The 14,396-nt window shown below is 47.0% G+C and overlaps 3 protein-coding genes across 8 annotated transcripts in view; 1 reads left to right on the top strand and 2 right to left on the bottom strand.

The window, feature by feature from the left end:
* HNRNPD (heterogeneous nuclear ribonucleoprotein D) overlaps window positions 1-5,158 on the bottom strand; it is an 8,921-nt gene extending 3,763 nt beyond the window's left edge. For 3 of the 4 annotated variants that reach the window (XR_014882945.1, XR_014882946.1, XM_085222597.1), the window contains exons 1-4: window positions 4,800-5,158; window positions 2,213-2,381; window positions 1,236-1,397; window positions 1-90 (exon numbers count right to left, since the gene is read on the bottom strand). The exon at window positions 1-90 is cut by the window's left edge and continues 42 nt beyond it. Coding sequence is in view for 2 of the 4 variants with exons in the window: in XM_085222597.1 (XP_085078723.1) it covers window positions 1-90; window positions 1,236-1,397; window positions 2,213-2,381; window positions 4,800-4,987 (609 nt within the window). In the remaining 2 variants the exon portion in view is untranslated. The remainder of the gene's footprint in view (window positions 91-1,235; window positions 1,398-2,212; window positions 2,382-4,799) is intronic. The other variant, XM_085222596.1, reaches the window with a different exon arrangement.
* Window positions 5,159-5,726: 568 nt separating this feature from the next.
* HNRNPDL (heterogeneous nuclear ribonucleoprotein D like) lies at window positions 5,727-10,254 on the bottom strand. 3 transcript variants are annotated; one of them, XR_014882942.1, is made up of 9 exons: window positions 10,115-10,254; window positions 9,694-9,862; window positions 9,414-9,575; window positions 8,694-8,825; window positions 8,465-8,579; window positions 7,467-7,634; window positions 7,155-7,252; window positions 6,670-6,773; window positions 5,727-5,994 (listed from the first exon to the last, which is right to left on the bottom strand). XR_014882942.1 is itself a non-coding variant. In XM_085222585.1 (8 exons), the coding sequence occupies exons 1-7, from the start codon at window positions 10,201-10,203 to the stop codon at window positions 7,182-7,184; spliced, it is 906 nt and encodes a 301-aa protein (XP_085078711.1). In that variant the 5' UTR covers window positions 10,204-10,254; the 3' UTR covers window positions 5,727-6,773; window positions 7,155-7,181. The 3 variants fall into 3 exon arrangements, 2 of the variants coding, with proteins under 2 accessions (XP_085078711.1, XP_085078710.1); XM_085222585.1 differs by having other exon boundaries at window positions 5,727-6,773; XM_085222584.1 differs by lacking the exon at window positions 6,670-6,773.
* ENOPH1 (enolase-phosphatase 1) lies at window positions 10,254-14,299 on the top strand. The gene is made up of 6 exons (XM_010709709.4): window positions 10,254-10,472; window positions 11,179-11,280; window positions 11,356-11,558; window positions 12,255-12,387; window positions 12,582-12,705; window positions 13,513-14,299. Exons 1-6 carry the CDS (start codon window positions 10,254-10,256, stop codon window positions 13,650-13,652), a joined length of 921 nt encoding a protein of 306 aa, XP_010708011.2. The 3' UTR covers window positions 13,653-14,299.
* The last annotated feature ends 97 nt before the right edge of the window (window positions 14,300-14,396 follow it).

Raw genomic sequence — 14,396 nt, 5'->3', positions numbered from 1 at the left:
CTTCACTGGCTCCTCTTCCTTGAAAGTAATGAAGCAAAATCCACGCCTCTTGTTAGTTTTGTTATCCATGGGGAGTTCTATAGACTCAACCTGGCAGAGAACAGTTGCGTTAACTTCCATCCTGCCATGGCAGATATTCCAAATATTTCTAACAGCTCAGATTTGCTAACTTAAATTATTTACAGTTAGCAAATTATTTCAACTAGGTGACAGCGTGCCTCCACCATGAACTTTACATTATTAGATATAAATAAATATCACTATCATAGACAATAAAAAAACATCACCACTAGAAATTATGTTCCCAATTGCACAAAACACTGTTCTCACCCAACTCATTATCATTTGCCTGCTCAGTAATTTTTAGAAAACACAGTGTACAAAGAATATTCTGTGAGTGGTGGATAAGCAGTCTCAAGCTGACTCTCAGTTTTAACTTAGTTAATTATGGGGTAAATAGGTGTTTCAAACCTTTAGCAAATCTAAATATTCAAGCATTGTATGAAAAACTTTTAACTTAGCAAAAGTTCATGGTTCTGCTTGTCCATTATGTATGCTAAACAGGACAAATGTTAGTTTTATTTCAATACCTAATTGCAAACAAAAAGATCTCCTTTCAAATGGCATGTGAGAACTCAGCTTAGGCAAATAGTTGTTACAGTCTACCACAGAGTAAGAGGGCAGGCATTTCATAACCCAGCTGACCAACAGCTGAGTTATCATGGTAGTGTTTTAGAACTAGGAGAGGAGCTGCTGCCAACTCCAGTTACTCTCACTAAGCTCACGAAGCACAGCTTCTAAGCTCCGAATACCATCAAAAACCACAGGGAACAGAGAAAGTGAGACAGACTTGCACAGAATTTCAGCAAACTGTCCAAATCTGAGCAACAGCACATCAGCTGGTGTGGATGAAGAGCATCACGCCCAGCTAACCCAAGCAGCAGGCTCCAAAACAGTGCCTCCCATGCCAGTCTCTGCACAGACAGCCAGGCATCCCACAGATCAGTTCCCGAGTCTGTCATATCCCAGCTTCTCCTTCCACCAACCCAGTTTACATTACCAACCCACATGTAAGGTTCTGAATAGCAAGTCATGTGAAGCTGTACTGGTCATTAAGCTAGAAAGGAGGCTGTGCTTGGGGTTTTTTGTTTTTTGATTTTGTTTTTTTTTTTTACTGCTTACTTCTGAAGTCAGAACAAGTTCTACAAATACAAGCAGTTTATTTCATCATGTACCTCACCAAAAGCTCCAAAGTACTCCCTTATTTTCTCTTCAGGTGTGTCTGGAGATAAGCCCCCAACAAAAATCTTTTTGACAGGTTCTTTTGTTTTCATGGCTTTAGCTCTTTTAGGATCAATGACTTTCCCATTCAGCTTGTGTTCTTTCTGGTCCATGACCTGTGGAAAATAAAAACAAGGCCTTACTCGCAGTTCAAGCCATACAACTCACTGTGGTTTCAAGCAAGGCTCAGTTTATTCCATACCTTTTGTTAATGCCATCACTTCAATTGCAATATTTTTATTCCAGTCATCATCTATTGTGCAAATCCAAACAGTTCTTTGATTTTGATCACTGACACAGACAGTTCTAACAAAGCCTTGCACCAGTAAACCAAAGCCACTTGTCACCCAAGGGAAATAAGGACATGGCATTTCTCAGAAAGCACCAGACAATCCCATCCTTCTCTCCTCAAAATTCACAAAGAAGCATTTTATCTGTGCTCTACCACTGAAGATCAACAAAAGTGACACACTTCCAGGGTACTCTGTCACGAGTAATTTAGAAAGGCTAACACAGCTAATTTTTTGCTTGAAGAAAGCCCAAATGCATCAAAATCTCTGACTCCAATCCCAGTGTTCACCCTGCAGCTCTGCAACATGAAAACTTGCTGCTCTTTTAAAGTTACCCCTTTCATAGCAGTGGGTAGCACCTATTTTTATCCACAGTAGTTTTCAACTGCAAAGCCCAGCAGGTTGCAGCATGTTCTCCTGCAAGTTCTCAAAGGCATACTTTAGGAAATGCTGCTGCTCCCAGCTACTGTAGCATGACTAAGATGGTTTAGGAAGAAAACAATTCCATAAGCATCATTTTAAATAGCTCTATCCCAGGATCACCTATAACAGGCCACTGCAAAAAAAACTACGTGTAATCACTTGTGTGTTATATCTTTACTGGCTACAAATAACATGCTGTTTAATTACATGAATATTACCTTATCTACGCTCTCTGATTCCTTGAAGAGCACAAAGCCAAAGCCTCTTGATCGCCCAGTGATGGGATCCAGCTTCAGAGTGCAGTCTACGACCTCACCAAATTTGGAGAAATAGTCCTTCAGATCTTTCTTGGTAGTGTCCCAGCTGAGGCCACCAATAAACATTTTCCTGTTGATACAAGAATGTTAACGTGATAAAACTTTTTACTTTTGAGAAAGAAGAAAGAAACAGCAGAACTTTATCAGTGAACACTCAACATACGCATAGGAAAGTCTGCACTTTTCAAGATGTCATTTAAATGATCCTGGCCAGATTAGATATAGGCTTGCACATATACAACAGTTATGCACAATCTTCTGCTACACTAGTTTCTTTTGCTATCCCAAAAAGCCATAAGAAGCAATTAAAAGGTATAAGACCACCTCCTTGCACCCTTCAGTCACTGACTCACAGGCTGAGTTCCATTCAGGCCTCTGCAGGCCCCCTGCCACCCCCGAAAAAGCCATTTATGAAACAGACACAGGCAGGACAGGTATACAGAAGCACTGATAAGCCTGCCTGACCAACATGAGTAAACTGCAAACTGAATTCACAAGTGGAGTTGGGTCCCCTCCCCTAGGAAGCTATAAAAAAAGCACTGGACACACAAAGCTAATTTTTCCTCCACCAGACATGATGTAAACTGCTGACATAATCCAAAATAATCAGTAGAATAACTTTCCAAAAGACGTGTGCTGCTGGGAAAACAGGTACAGCCGGTACGTTGAATCATTACAAAAGCAAACTGGGAGCCTGGACTCAAATCACGGCCATCCTGTAACAGTAGTACAGCACACAAAGTTCAGGAATTGCTGAACACCTAAAGGGAGCACTTCATGGTTTGTGTCAACTGAAAATCAAGCCGATGAGCACAGGAACAAAATGCCCCTAGTCATCAGGCATGTGGCTTATATACCCATTCAGAGAGGATTCATTTGAGATGATCTCTTCTAATGCTGATAAAGAAGATTCTACAGCAGGCTCAGAAGTAAAAGGTACAATCCACTGAGACATATACAAACATTTTCTCCAAAGCTCTGCCCATCCTCCCTGTACCAATGTATTTCACAATGATACACGCAGCTTACAGAAGACCTGAGAAGCCACGTGAGCCGGTTTCCATCTCCTCCACTTTCTGCATGCAAACATTCCTGCACCAAATGTGTTGCACTTCCACGTGTCTGACTCTCCCAAATCCAAGCTGCTCATGTGAACTTGTTCCTTGTTGAATTGGCTGCGCTCTTACAAAATAAACAAGAACAACAGCTTCTGACAAACCTCAGATGTATGAGTGGGGTTCAAAAGCTTCAGGTGTTTCTAAATTAATTTTTTTAATTCGTGAACAGGAGCACCAATCCTCTATATCTTTCCTAGCTCTCTCTACAAAAAAATAAAAAATAAAAACATACAAATCCTACCTTGCTGTTTTGGGGAGCAGCATGGAAAAAACGGTCCATGCTGGAAAAACAGCAGCTCCTACTAGCAGGGCTCAGCAATCCCACAGATTTATCAGTGGCTGTGTTTGTTTTTGTTCTAAACAGCAAAACATACATCAGGCTGACAATGTAACATCCTATTTCTGATACACAGACGGAGAATATTGATTCTCTGCTAGTTCCTTCTAAACCTACACGTGCTATGTGATATACAAAGCATTTCTTTTACAGCTATCAACAGAGCAATTAGCACGAGCTACAAACCTCTGCTTTCTATCACTGAGCTCATGACAGACCAAAAACAGGAGCCTGAAATCGATGTCCTTCCAAAGGGCTTTTTTTTTTTTTCTTCTTTTTTTTGCATGGGGCATATATATATATGCAAGTGTAGTAAAAGAACAGCAAAAACTGGACAACCATTGCAAAACCGAGGCCAGATCAAAGCTATGATATCATGGGCACACAACCAACTCCTATGCGCAATGCCACTAGGACATGAAAAGCAAGCAAAATACAGGTGCTTCCCAAAGCACAATTTAGCTAGTTTGAGACACAGCAGCGCATGCTTTTTTCCAAACTAAGTTCTGAGAAGTGTGCAGGCACAGCTGTCAAGCGTCAGACGCAGCACAGAACACACCGGTGGCTGCAGGCTCATCAGGAAGTTCCCTGGCCTTCGCCAACATAGGGATATCCCAGCTCCACAGTCGGCAAACAGGAAAACTTGAGGGTAGAAGAACAAGTGTCCCCTTTTTGGCTGAAAACCCTCTCTAGTCCCAGACGCACAGGGAACACCGTATCATACCCATGTTCAGCACCGAGGGAGCGCCGCGTCCGGGCGAGCTGTCAGAACACCGCCTCTCCCCCACCCTGACAAGTGACAGGTCAGAAAACCCCTCCTTGCCGAACAGCTCCGAACTACTTTAACAGCCAGCGCGGGCTGCGGGGCGGTCACCGCCAGCATCACCGCACCGCACGGCAGCGGCGCTTTCTAGGCTGTTCCGACTCCTAAAAACGACGCACCTCCCCACGGACAGCCCCGCGCAGGCAAAGAGTCCCCGCGGCGCCATGTAAACAAACCGGGCCGCCCCGCGCACTCAGAAGCCCCGCTCACCCCTCGTCCTCCTCGTTCTTGCTGGCGTCGATCTTGGCTCCTTCCGACTCACCCCCGCCGCCGCCGCCCGCCCCGTCGCCGTCTGCCGCCCCGCTCCCCGCCAGCCCCTCGGGCTGCGCCGGCTGTTCCGCAGGGCCGCCCCCGGGGCCGGCCGCCGCCGAGTCCATGGCGAACTGCTGCTCCGACATGGCGCCGCTGCCCCGAGCCGGCCCCGTCGCCGCTTCCCCCGCCGGAGGCGCCGGCCCCGCTGGCGGCCCGAGCGCCCCGAGTTCTCCTTCTTCTCCCAGCCGCCTTATTTTAATGGCGCCGCCGCCGACACAACCTAAAATGGCGGACGGAAGGAGCGCGCGGGCGCGTCACGTGACGACGCCACCGCCACAGCCGCACCGGGAGACGATGGCGGGAGCGGGAGGCCCGGGAAGGCCTCAGGGCTGATGGCGGGCTTCGGCCGCGGCTCCTTTGCGATAAAGCTCCCAGTTACCGCGAGCAGCACCCTACAGTCTGCCTTCAAGCTGCGCGGAGTGGGGCAGGCCTGGTGACGGGGGGGTAACGGCTCCTCTCCCACCTCCGAGTCATCAGTCAGAAACTGATGATTGCCCCAGCGCAACAACTGTGGAGAAGTACAGCCTTTGCTCTACACTAGAAACGCTGCAACATCTAAACTCCATCCCTCCTTCTAGACAGCTGGAAGAGTGCCAAGAGCACCGATCTTCATTTGCATAGATGGTGCTGTGCTCCAAACGGCTGCTGACCTAGTCCATAGCAGCAGTTCACACCCACAACAAAGACAGAATCATAAAATAGCAGCTGCATCCCTGCCCCACAGCTCAGTTGTGAGTACCAACGAGCCCACCTTTCTTCCTCATATTAGAAGTCTGTTCATACCACTCAGACACAACTTAGTCCACAGCCAAGGTGAAGACTATATTCACTTCAGGAAGCATTTATTAGAGAATCCTTTAACATGAAATTATACAAATAAACTTTGTATAAACACAATTCCACATTCGCAACATGAATGGCAAAAAAAAGAAAGTAAAAACCATAAAAGAAAACTAGTCGGCCGCTATATACAGTTGGACACAGTTGTGTCATACACTAAAAGTCTTTTACAAAATAGTCATTTCCTCTCACGAAGACCACCCTCCACTGATGCCCGATGCTTTGCAAGGTGTCTTTGCTGCAGCATCTCTACCTAAAAATGAAGACAAAATATATGTCAGCTCTCTGCAAAATACTACAAGAATTGTTAAAAGGTCCATTTTCATGAACTGCTTTAAGTCTTCTATATATTCCTTTCGTCACTGTTAAAGATCATATGCATATATCTTAAGGTAACACAAGAGGTTTTGTTACCCACTGATAATTTGTCTTCCCGAATACTGCCATTCGGGAAGCTGTTCCAGAACAACAAGCATTCCAATTCGGCTAATTATTGGGCTCTGGATCAGATTTTTCTCTGGAAACACTGCCAAAACGGGGTTTCCCATTATTTGCACAGCCATCGTTCATACAGATAAACAGATCAGGTTGGTGTACTTCCAACAGTTCACGTGCATATGATCTTTAATGTCTTTCCAGATTTAAAAGTTCGTTTTGGTTTGCAGATTTCACTATTAGCTATAAAAAGAAAAAAGCAAGCATTAAATCTTAAACAATGCACACTTAAAATGAGGTTCCACAATTGAAATACAACACTAAACAGAAGACCAAATGATTAAGCTGTAAAGGCATTTATGTACTTTTACTCCTGCAAAAAACCATTTAAGTTAAGACACTTAGTCTCCAAAAAGATTAAAAAAAGAAGCCATAGTCTGAAGTTTTCCACTTTAATCTTTACGCTGGTACATGAAGTTGGAAGAGACCATACCACAGGACAGCGTTTTCTGGTGTATGCCTTGCGCTCTGCCTGCAACGTGCGACCCCAGAGATAGACGTGGTCAGGGTGACACACGGCCTGCAATGAAGTTCCCGCTGGCGGGTACAAACAAGGTATAATGTCAGAGTTAGAAGATAACATTCTTGTTTTCCTTAAGTTGTACCCATTTCAGTACTTTACCTGTTAATACTTCTAATAAGTTTAATTATTCCTCTAGATCACCTGGTACACAACGCAAAACAGAAAAACTCTTATGTTTTTCTGAAGTACTAAAGAAGATAAAGTCACGTTTTTACAAAGTTAAAGATCTATAGACACGGTAGGCAAAGCTGGTTTTAAAAAAAAAAAGGTATTTTTAAGTTAACAAAAGCTTAATTAAAGAAAAAAGTCACACTATACAAGGTTTTACTCATTTGTCTATTGATCTTTAAATTAGATTAGCATACTTTGAGTGAACCTCGCGCTCATGTACACACCTGTTTCCTCAGGGACAAGGTACAGCTTTAGTACGGCTGGTAGTTGTTTTGGTGATTGCCGCCACCACGGGACGCCTTTCCGTATGTGCTTTGTTGACCTATTGGCAACACGGCAGGAAAAAAAAAACAAAACACACCAAAAGTATTGAAATAAACAATCTACTCGTCCTTCTTAAGTCCTCTCATGCAGAACATCACCCCCAAAAAATGGCTTTTTCAAGCCACGCCTTACAAGAAAGAGCTGTTGCAGAACAGTGTATGAGGCCTCTGTTTAAAGATGCACAAATGATCTTGAAGATCAAAATCACTCACCACTGTAATCTGTGTATCCCGGTCCATATCCGTAATTGGGATAGTTGTACCCAGAGTAGTCATATCCTCCATAGCCACTGTAGCTTTGATCACTGTAAGCACTATTGTAGTTTCCATATCCTTGATCGTAATAGTTATTGAATCCTTGATTCCAGTTTTGACCCTGACCTGAAACCAGGCAGAGCATTTAATAACAAGTTCTGTGACTATCTCAGTCTTCACATACCACTTTATCTAGCTTATAATTTTTCTTTCCCAAAATTACTACTTGTATGAACCCTCTTACTTCCCACAGCAGATAACTAATTTGCTAAAATAATTGATCAATCTCATTTGGCTATCAGAGATGGCCTGAAAGATCCAATCACTCAAAAAAAACATTAGATGAAAGAACACGCTAGTTCCTGCCATTCAGGAGGAAAGACCAAAAGCATGCACAACCAAGTTCCTGTAGTTTTCCCAACTTCCATTTTTAAATCATTAATTACATGAACAAGGTTATAACACAAGCTCAGTTTGACTGCATCATCTTACTTGTGGCTGCTTGACTTTGTAAATCCTGACATGCATTAACCTGTGATAACTGCTGGCCTCTTTGCAAGGCGTTGACAAGTGACCATCTCTTTAGCCAGTGGCTCATGACTTCTCACCTACAAGCAAGCCAACATCCCCTCACACAAAAAGATAACTAGCTATACTAGACATTTTATTATGCACTGAACTACAGGTCTACAAAAACAATCTATGTTTTACTTGTCATCTGGGCACTCGAATGCAAGCAGAGATTCTTTTACTTCCAAGATCTATTACAAGAACCAAAGTGGAATTTAATTTAAGAAAATAATTCTTTTTAAACTAATCCTTTATACATATATATATTAATTATTATTATTTATATATATATATATATTTTTTTTTAAAAAGTCTCACATGCAACCTGAAACAGCTTCAGACACCTTCAATACTTTTACACAAATTCCAATAACCAGAGCACTCACCCCGTCCACGTCCCCTTCCACCGCCTCGTCCACCAGACGCATTGCTTTTTCCTCCTTTCTGTTGCTGCTGCTGTTGCCTGTACACCTCTTTGGGCTGCGCTACTTTGATCTCACACTGTTAAGACAAAAAACCTTTAACTTGTGAAGAATTACAGGACCGTTCTGTCAGCTGCCTTCACGGAAGCTGACAGGCTGCCCATTCCACATACTAGTGAGAAAGCATCACTACCTTGCCTGAACCAATCTGATGGTATCTGCTTTCTAGTAACTTCTTTACTGGCTCTTCATCTGTGTATGTGATAAAGCAGAAGCCCCTCCTTTCATTTGTCTTTGTGTCCATGGGAAGCTCAATGTTTTCGATCTGTAATGAGAAGTAGGTATCGATGCGTGAAAATCAATACACAACCTGTGCCAACACCTTTCAATCCACATTTCATTGGCTGTATTTACAGCACATTCTACTTGGACTTGCAATATTACTTTGACAGAGTCAAGGCCATCTGCTATGGACATCCAGCCACAGGGACATACATCAGGTTGGATATTACAAAGGATTTCTTCTTTGAAAGAGCAGCAAGGCATTGTCACAGGCTGCCCAGAGGGGTGGATTCATCATCCCCAAGGTGTCCAGGAACAGTGGAGAAGTGGTACTGAGGGACATAGTCAGTGAGCATGGTGAGGATGGGCAGGGGTTGGACTTAGTCATCTTAGAGATCTTATCCAACCGTAATGGTGTTATGATTCTGTTAGCTCATCCACTCACAGGATGCTGCAGCGTTCAGAACTTCTGACACTAACAAGTTATCCCACTCCAGCAGTACAGAGCTGTTAACAAACTGTGTTTTAACAACGTCTAGCTCCAGAGAAGTCCAACTCAGCTTTCTCCACTTGTTTTAAGGCAATACTCCCTTGGAAAACGGCATTTATCTTACATGGGGCCACAACTTACCTCTCCAAAAGCACCAAAGTACTCTTTGATCTGCTCTTCAGAGGTATCCGGGCTCAGCCCACCAACAAACACCTTCTTGGGCGGCTCTTTCCCCTTGAGGGCTTTTGCCCTCTTGGGATCGATCAGCTTTCCATCCAGCTTGTGCTCCTTCAGCTCCAGCACCTGGAAGGCACAGGTTGAAGCCCTCAGATTACTGCGACAGATGTGCGTAGCACACAGCAAAGGACCCGAGGCCCACGCACAGCCCTTACCCCCCCCGACACGAGGCCCATCCACGCACCTTCTCCACGCTGGCAGCGTCCTTGAAAAGCACGAACCCGAAGCCCCGCGACCTCCCGGTCACCGGGTCGGTTTTAATCGTGCAGTCCACAACCTCTCCAAAGCGGGACAGGTACTCGGTCAGGTCTTTCTTGCTCGTGTCCCAGCTCAGACCGCCGATGAACATTTTCCTGCGAGGCAGCGGCACGTGTGGGCGGGGCACGCAGCGCGGGGAAACCCCACCCCCGTCACTGACGTCACGCCGCGCGACCACCGCCCGCCGGCCCCGCCCCGCGCCAACTGGGTCAACCGCGCGGGACACAAAGGCGGTCCCGCCCCTCCGCTAGGCCCCGCCCCCTCCCACCGACGACCTCCCCCTCCCCCACGCGGCCGGCAGAGATGGGGGGGTGGGGGTGTGGGCAGAACTCCGTCTCGCAGCCTACCCGTCGTCCTGCTGGTTCTTGCTGGCGTTGATCTTGGAACCTTCGGCGAACTCCTCCGCGCCGCCGCTCATCTCGGTGGCGTCCTCCATGGCGGGGTGGCTAAGAGCGGAGAGCGACGGAGACCCGCGCGGGGTAGAAAATGGCGGCGGAAGAGATCCGGGCACCGCCTGCGCCGCCCTTATATAGCGGCAGCGGCAGCCAATCAGCGCCGCCCGGGGAATGCTGCAGCGCCCCCCCTCGGCGGCGCCTCCCGCGCTCTCCGCTGGCCGCCGCCATGGGCGTGCTGCCGGTGCCGGCGGGAGTGCGCGCCATCCTGCTGGACGTGGAGGGCACCACCACCCCCATCGCCTTCGTGCAGGTGCGCGGCCCCGGGCGGAGGCGGGAGGGATTTGGGTTTTGATAGGGTTCAGGGATTTGGGTGATGTGAGTGGCATTCATATTCTGTTTTTAGCAACCTTGGTGATTGGGTGGGCTCCGAGGATAATCGTGGGTTTTAGGATCGTTGGTGGGCTCCAGGGTTCTTGTGATTGCGTGGGTTTTGGTGATTTTAGCTGTACCACTGGGTTTGGGGTGGGTTTAGGTATTTTGATGGTTTTATGGTGGGCGGCTCTTTGAGGGGTTATTTTATTGTGCATGTATGATTTTAAGTATTTTGGTAGGTTTTTATCGACTACGATGGCTTTCATCGATGGGTCTTAGTGATTCTGATGGTCCTGAGTGAAGATAGTGGATTTCAAGGTGGTTTTTGGGATTTCAGAGAGTTCCAGGGACTCTGGTAATCTTTAAGGATTTGGGTGGCTCTTAATGATTACGGTAGTTTTTAACGATTTTGGTGATTTTAGACAGTTCAGTAGGTTAGAGGAGTTTTGGTGGCATTTCCAGATTTTAGTGGGGTTTTTTAAGTGATGATGGTGGCCCCACTGATTTCAGTGGCCACAGTGCCAGCGCTGCCCTGCTTGCTCCCTCCTCACCACCAGCACTCGGATGGAGGTTTTAAAGCCCTTTCAGCATTTCTCTGGTTTTGGTTTTTGAGCTGCCATATTAATGTCTGCGTGTGCTGCCAGGAGACCCTGTTCCCCTACATCAGAGACAACGTGGAGCAGTACCTGCGTGCACACTGGGAGGAGGAGGAGTGCCAGCGGGACGTGGGGCTCCTGAGGCAGCAGGTGAGGGCACCACATGGCATTGGGTCACACTGAGGCTCCTTGTCCGTCCATGCCCTTCACTTTCCCCGTCCCCAGGCCCAGGAGGACTCGGGCCTGGAAGGAGCAGTGCCGATCCCATTGGAAAGTGGCAGTGGGGATGAGGAGCTGGAGCGCGTCATCCGAGCAGTAGTGGACAACGTGCACTGGCAGATGGCTCTGGACAGGAAGACCACGGCGCTGAAGCAGCTGCAGGGACACATGTGGAGAGCGGCCTATGCCACGGGGCTGGTGAAGGGAGAGTGAGTAATGGTGAAGGAGCAGGCACAAGGTGCCCTGTTCCTGGTATCCAGCAGGGGAAGGACTGCATCAGGCCCTGAACTCATCCAGATATAGGTAGGGTCAGTGCCTCCACAGAGAAGTCAAGGACAGCCTTCCCATCTGCTGCCTTATAAACACAGAGAATTATCTTACAGTGGCTCAATAGCTGTGGATTTAGCTGTGCTGCTTGGCAGCATCCAAAGAGTGGGCCTTGCAGGTGCTGTACAGCAGCCTCAAAATATTTTTGGCTGACTCCACGTACACGTAAATCACTATAAAATGACTGAATTACTTTTTTCTTTTGTTAAACAGATAACGTAGCAAAGCACTGAGTACACGACTGAGAAACTGGAGATAAAGAGGCCAGCTTGTTGCGACAAGCCTGCAGAACTCAGTCCCACACTTCCCTATGTGTCTGTTGGGAGCCCTGTGTCTATTTGGGCAGCACCCTCAGGTCTTGGCCTGCATGGTGCTGGTGGGAAGTCTGCTCTGTGAGCATGGGTTAAAACTGAATTCTTCCAGCACCACTCCCCATCTGTCTGCTACATCCTACTTCCTCCCTGCCCTTCTGAGGCATTCCTGGGATACATAGGTCCTTCTAGAAGCAGTGCATCCCTCTGGAAGCATTCTCCAGTGCCTCTGGGCCTGCCCTTACCCGCTGCCCTGTTTTGCTGCAGAGTCTTTGAGGATGTGGTTCCAGCCATCCGGAAGTGGAGGGAAGCTGGGATGAAGGTCTACATCTATTCTTCAGGGAGTGTTGAAGCCCAGAAGCTTTTGTTTGGATACTCTACAGAAGGCAATATCCTAGAGGTAGATAACATTACCATCTTCCTCATGGCTTCTCCACCTACAGAGCAGACCCGCCCTATGGCTGTTTGTGCTGTGACATTTTGTCAGTAGAGTCTCAGATGGAAAAGCGGGGTAGTGTGGGAGCCTCAATTATCAGCAGTTTAGCTCTCTGCTTCTCATATGGTGTCCAGCCTTTGCCTTTCTCTGTCTTTCAGCTCTTTGATGGCCACTTTGACACTAAAATAGGTCCCAAGGTAGAAAGTGAGAGCTACCGAAGGATTGCTGCCAGTATAGGATGTGACACTAACAACATTCTCTTCCTGACTGATGTCCCTCGAGGTAAGTGACCTGCTGTCTCACAGGACTTGTCACAGCCACCCAGTGATGCTGCAGCCTCCTTGCTTCTAGGGCACCCAGCTTGCCACTGCTGTGCTCCTTTCTGAAGCATTCAGGCTTGCACAGGGCAGTGGGATATCTGTGTGTGTGCAGTCAGGGAAAATAGGCCAAGCAGAAAACCTGTCCTTGCCCCAGGAAACAAGGAGAGTGTTAAAGCAGAGTGGATCATTTGCTGAAGCAGTTGATGTGCCCCATTTGCAAACAGGGTCAGGAGTTTTTGTGGCCTGCACTCAGCTTCCCCTGGGAACAGCGATGCCTGCTGTGCTTGGTATGGTTGGTCAGTGGTTGGTTCTGCTGCACAGCAGCAGGAAAATATTGATCCTGGTCTTCGAAGCTCAACTCCTAGGAAGCCAGATTGGGGAAGCCTCTTACTACCCTTCCTGGGAACATCTTCTGACAGAAATGGGCTGATACATTGGTCTGAGCCAGCTTAGTCCGAGGAGTTAGTCTCAGTCTTCTCCTCAGCCCAAGCAGCACTGCTAGTGGGAGCTTTCAGTAACCTCCTTGTCCCTGCAGAGCCTGCCCCAGGGCCTCTTACTGTGCTTGGGGTGAGAAGGGAGCTCGTGAGGACTGGCCACAGGCTTGGAGGGGTGTTGGCTGGCTAACTTCAGCCAGCGCCACCTGCAAACACTGCTTTGTCAGTCTTAACCTTTAAAAGCACATTTTATGGGGCTGTTCAAGCCTTAAGGGCCCTCCTGTGGTGAAATCACAAAGCACATCTCCATTCTCTCCCTCTCTTATTTGTTTCAGAAGCAAACGCAGCTGAGGAAGCGGACACTCATGTGGCTGTGGTCATCAGACCTGGCAACGCAGGACTGACAGATGATGAGAAATCGTACTACAGCCTCATCTCATCTTTCACTGAACTTTTCCTGCCTTCTTCCACTTAAGGAAAGTGGTGCACACACAGAAGGCTGTGCTTCACCTGAGTCGTCCTTGTATAGCTTCAAGTAATTTTGTCCATGACCAGAATCTAAAACCAAACCCACGTCATGTATTGGACCCACAACTAATGCAGGTATGGATGGAGAGTACGGTGTGGGGTTCCCCGATGCTGTCAGTTGCCACAGACAGCCAGTCCTTGCTGCAGGCAAGCTGTATATACAGAGAATGACTTAAATCTTGGCTACATCTACAGCAGGTCCTACTAGGTACAAAACAGTATGACATGTGAGCTGACACTCCTTAGAGTGACACTGTCAGCCCACCAGAATGAAGTAGAGCATACAGTAAGAATTATGTTCTTTAAAAATTAAATTCTGGACGCACCTCATGCTGCTGCCAGCTGATGTGGGTCTCCGGGATCCAACAGGCTGACACCACAGCCAGCTTGGCTGCATTTCTGCCCAAACTACCATAGCTCCTCAGTAGCCAGCTGTTGCTGGTCAGTTGTGAGCAGACCTTGCCAAACATCCTGCTGCATTGAATGAGAGTTAAACCAGAGATCTTTTCACCCACCTTACTTTAACCATGCCAATTTATAGCAACGGTCATGGAGCTTTTCCTTCTATAGTCAATAAAGCCACAGCTTTGTTTACATTGTGTTCACTGTATTCCAGTATTTAGCTTTGCTGCCTGTCATCAGTGATCCCAGCACCTAAAAGACAAATCTATTTAAAAATACAAACAAAAAA

The sequence above is a fragment of the Meleagris gallopavo genome, chromosome 4 (genome assembly GCF_905368555.1).
Source record: "Meleagris gallopavo chromosome 4, MGAL_WU_HG_1.1, whole genome shotgun sequence".
In the NCBI taxonomy this organism is placed as follows: Eukaryota; Metazoa; Chordata; class Aves; order Galliformes; family Phasianidae; genus Meleagris; species Meleagris gallopavo.
This window is presented reverse-complemented; position numbering and strand designations above follow the sequence as displayed.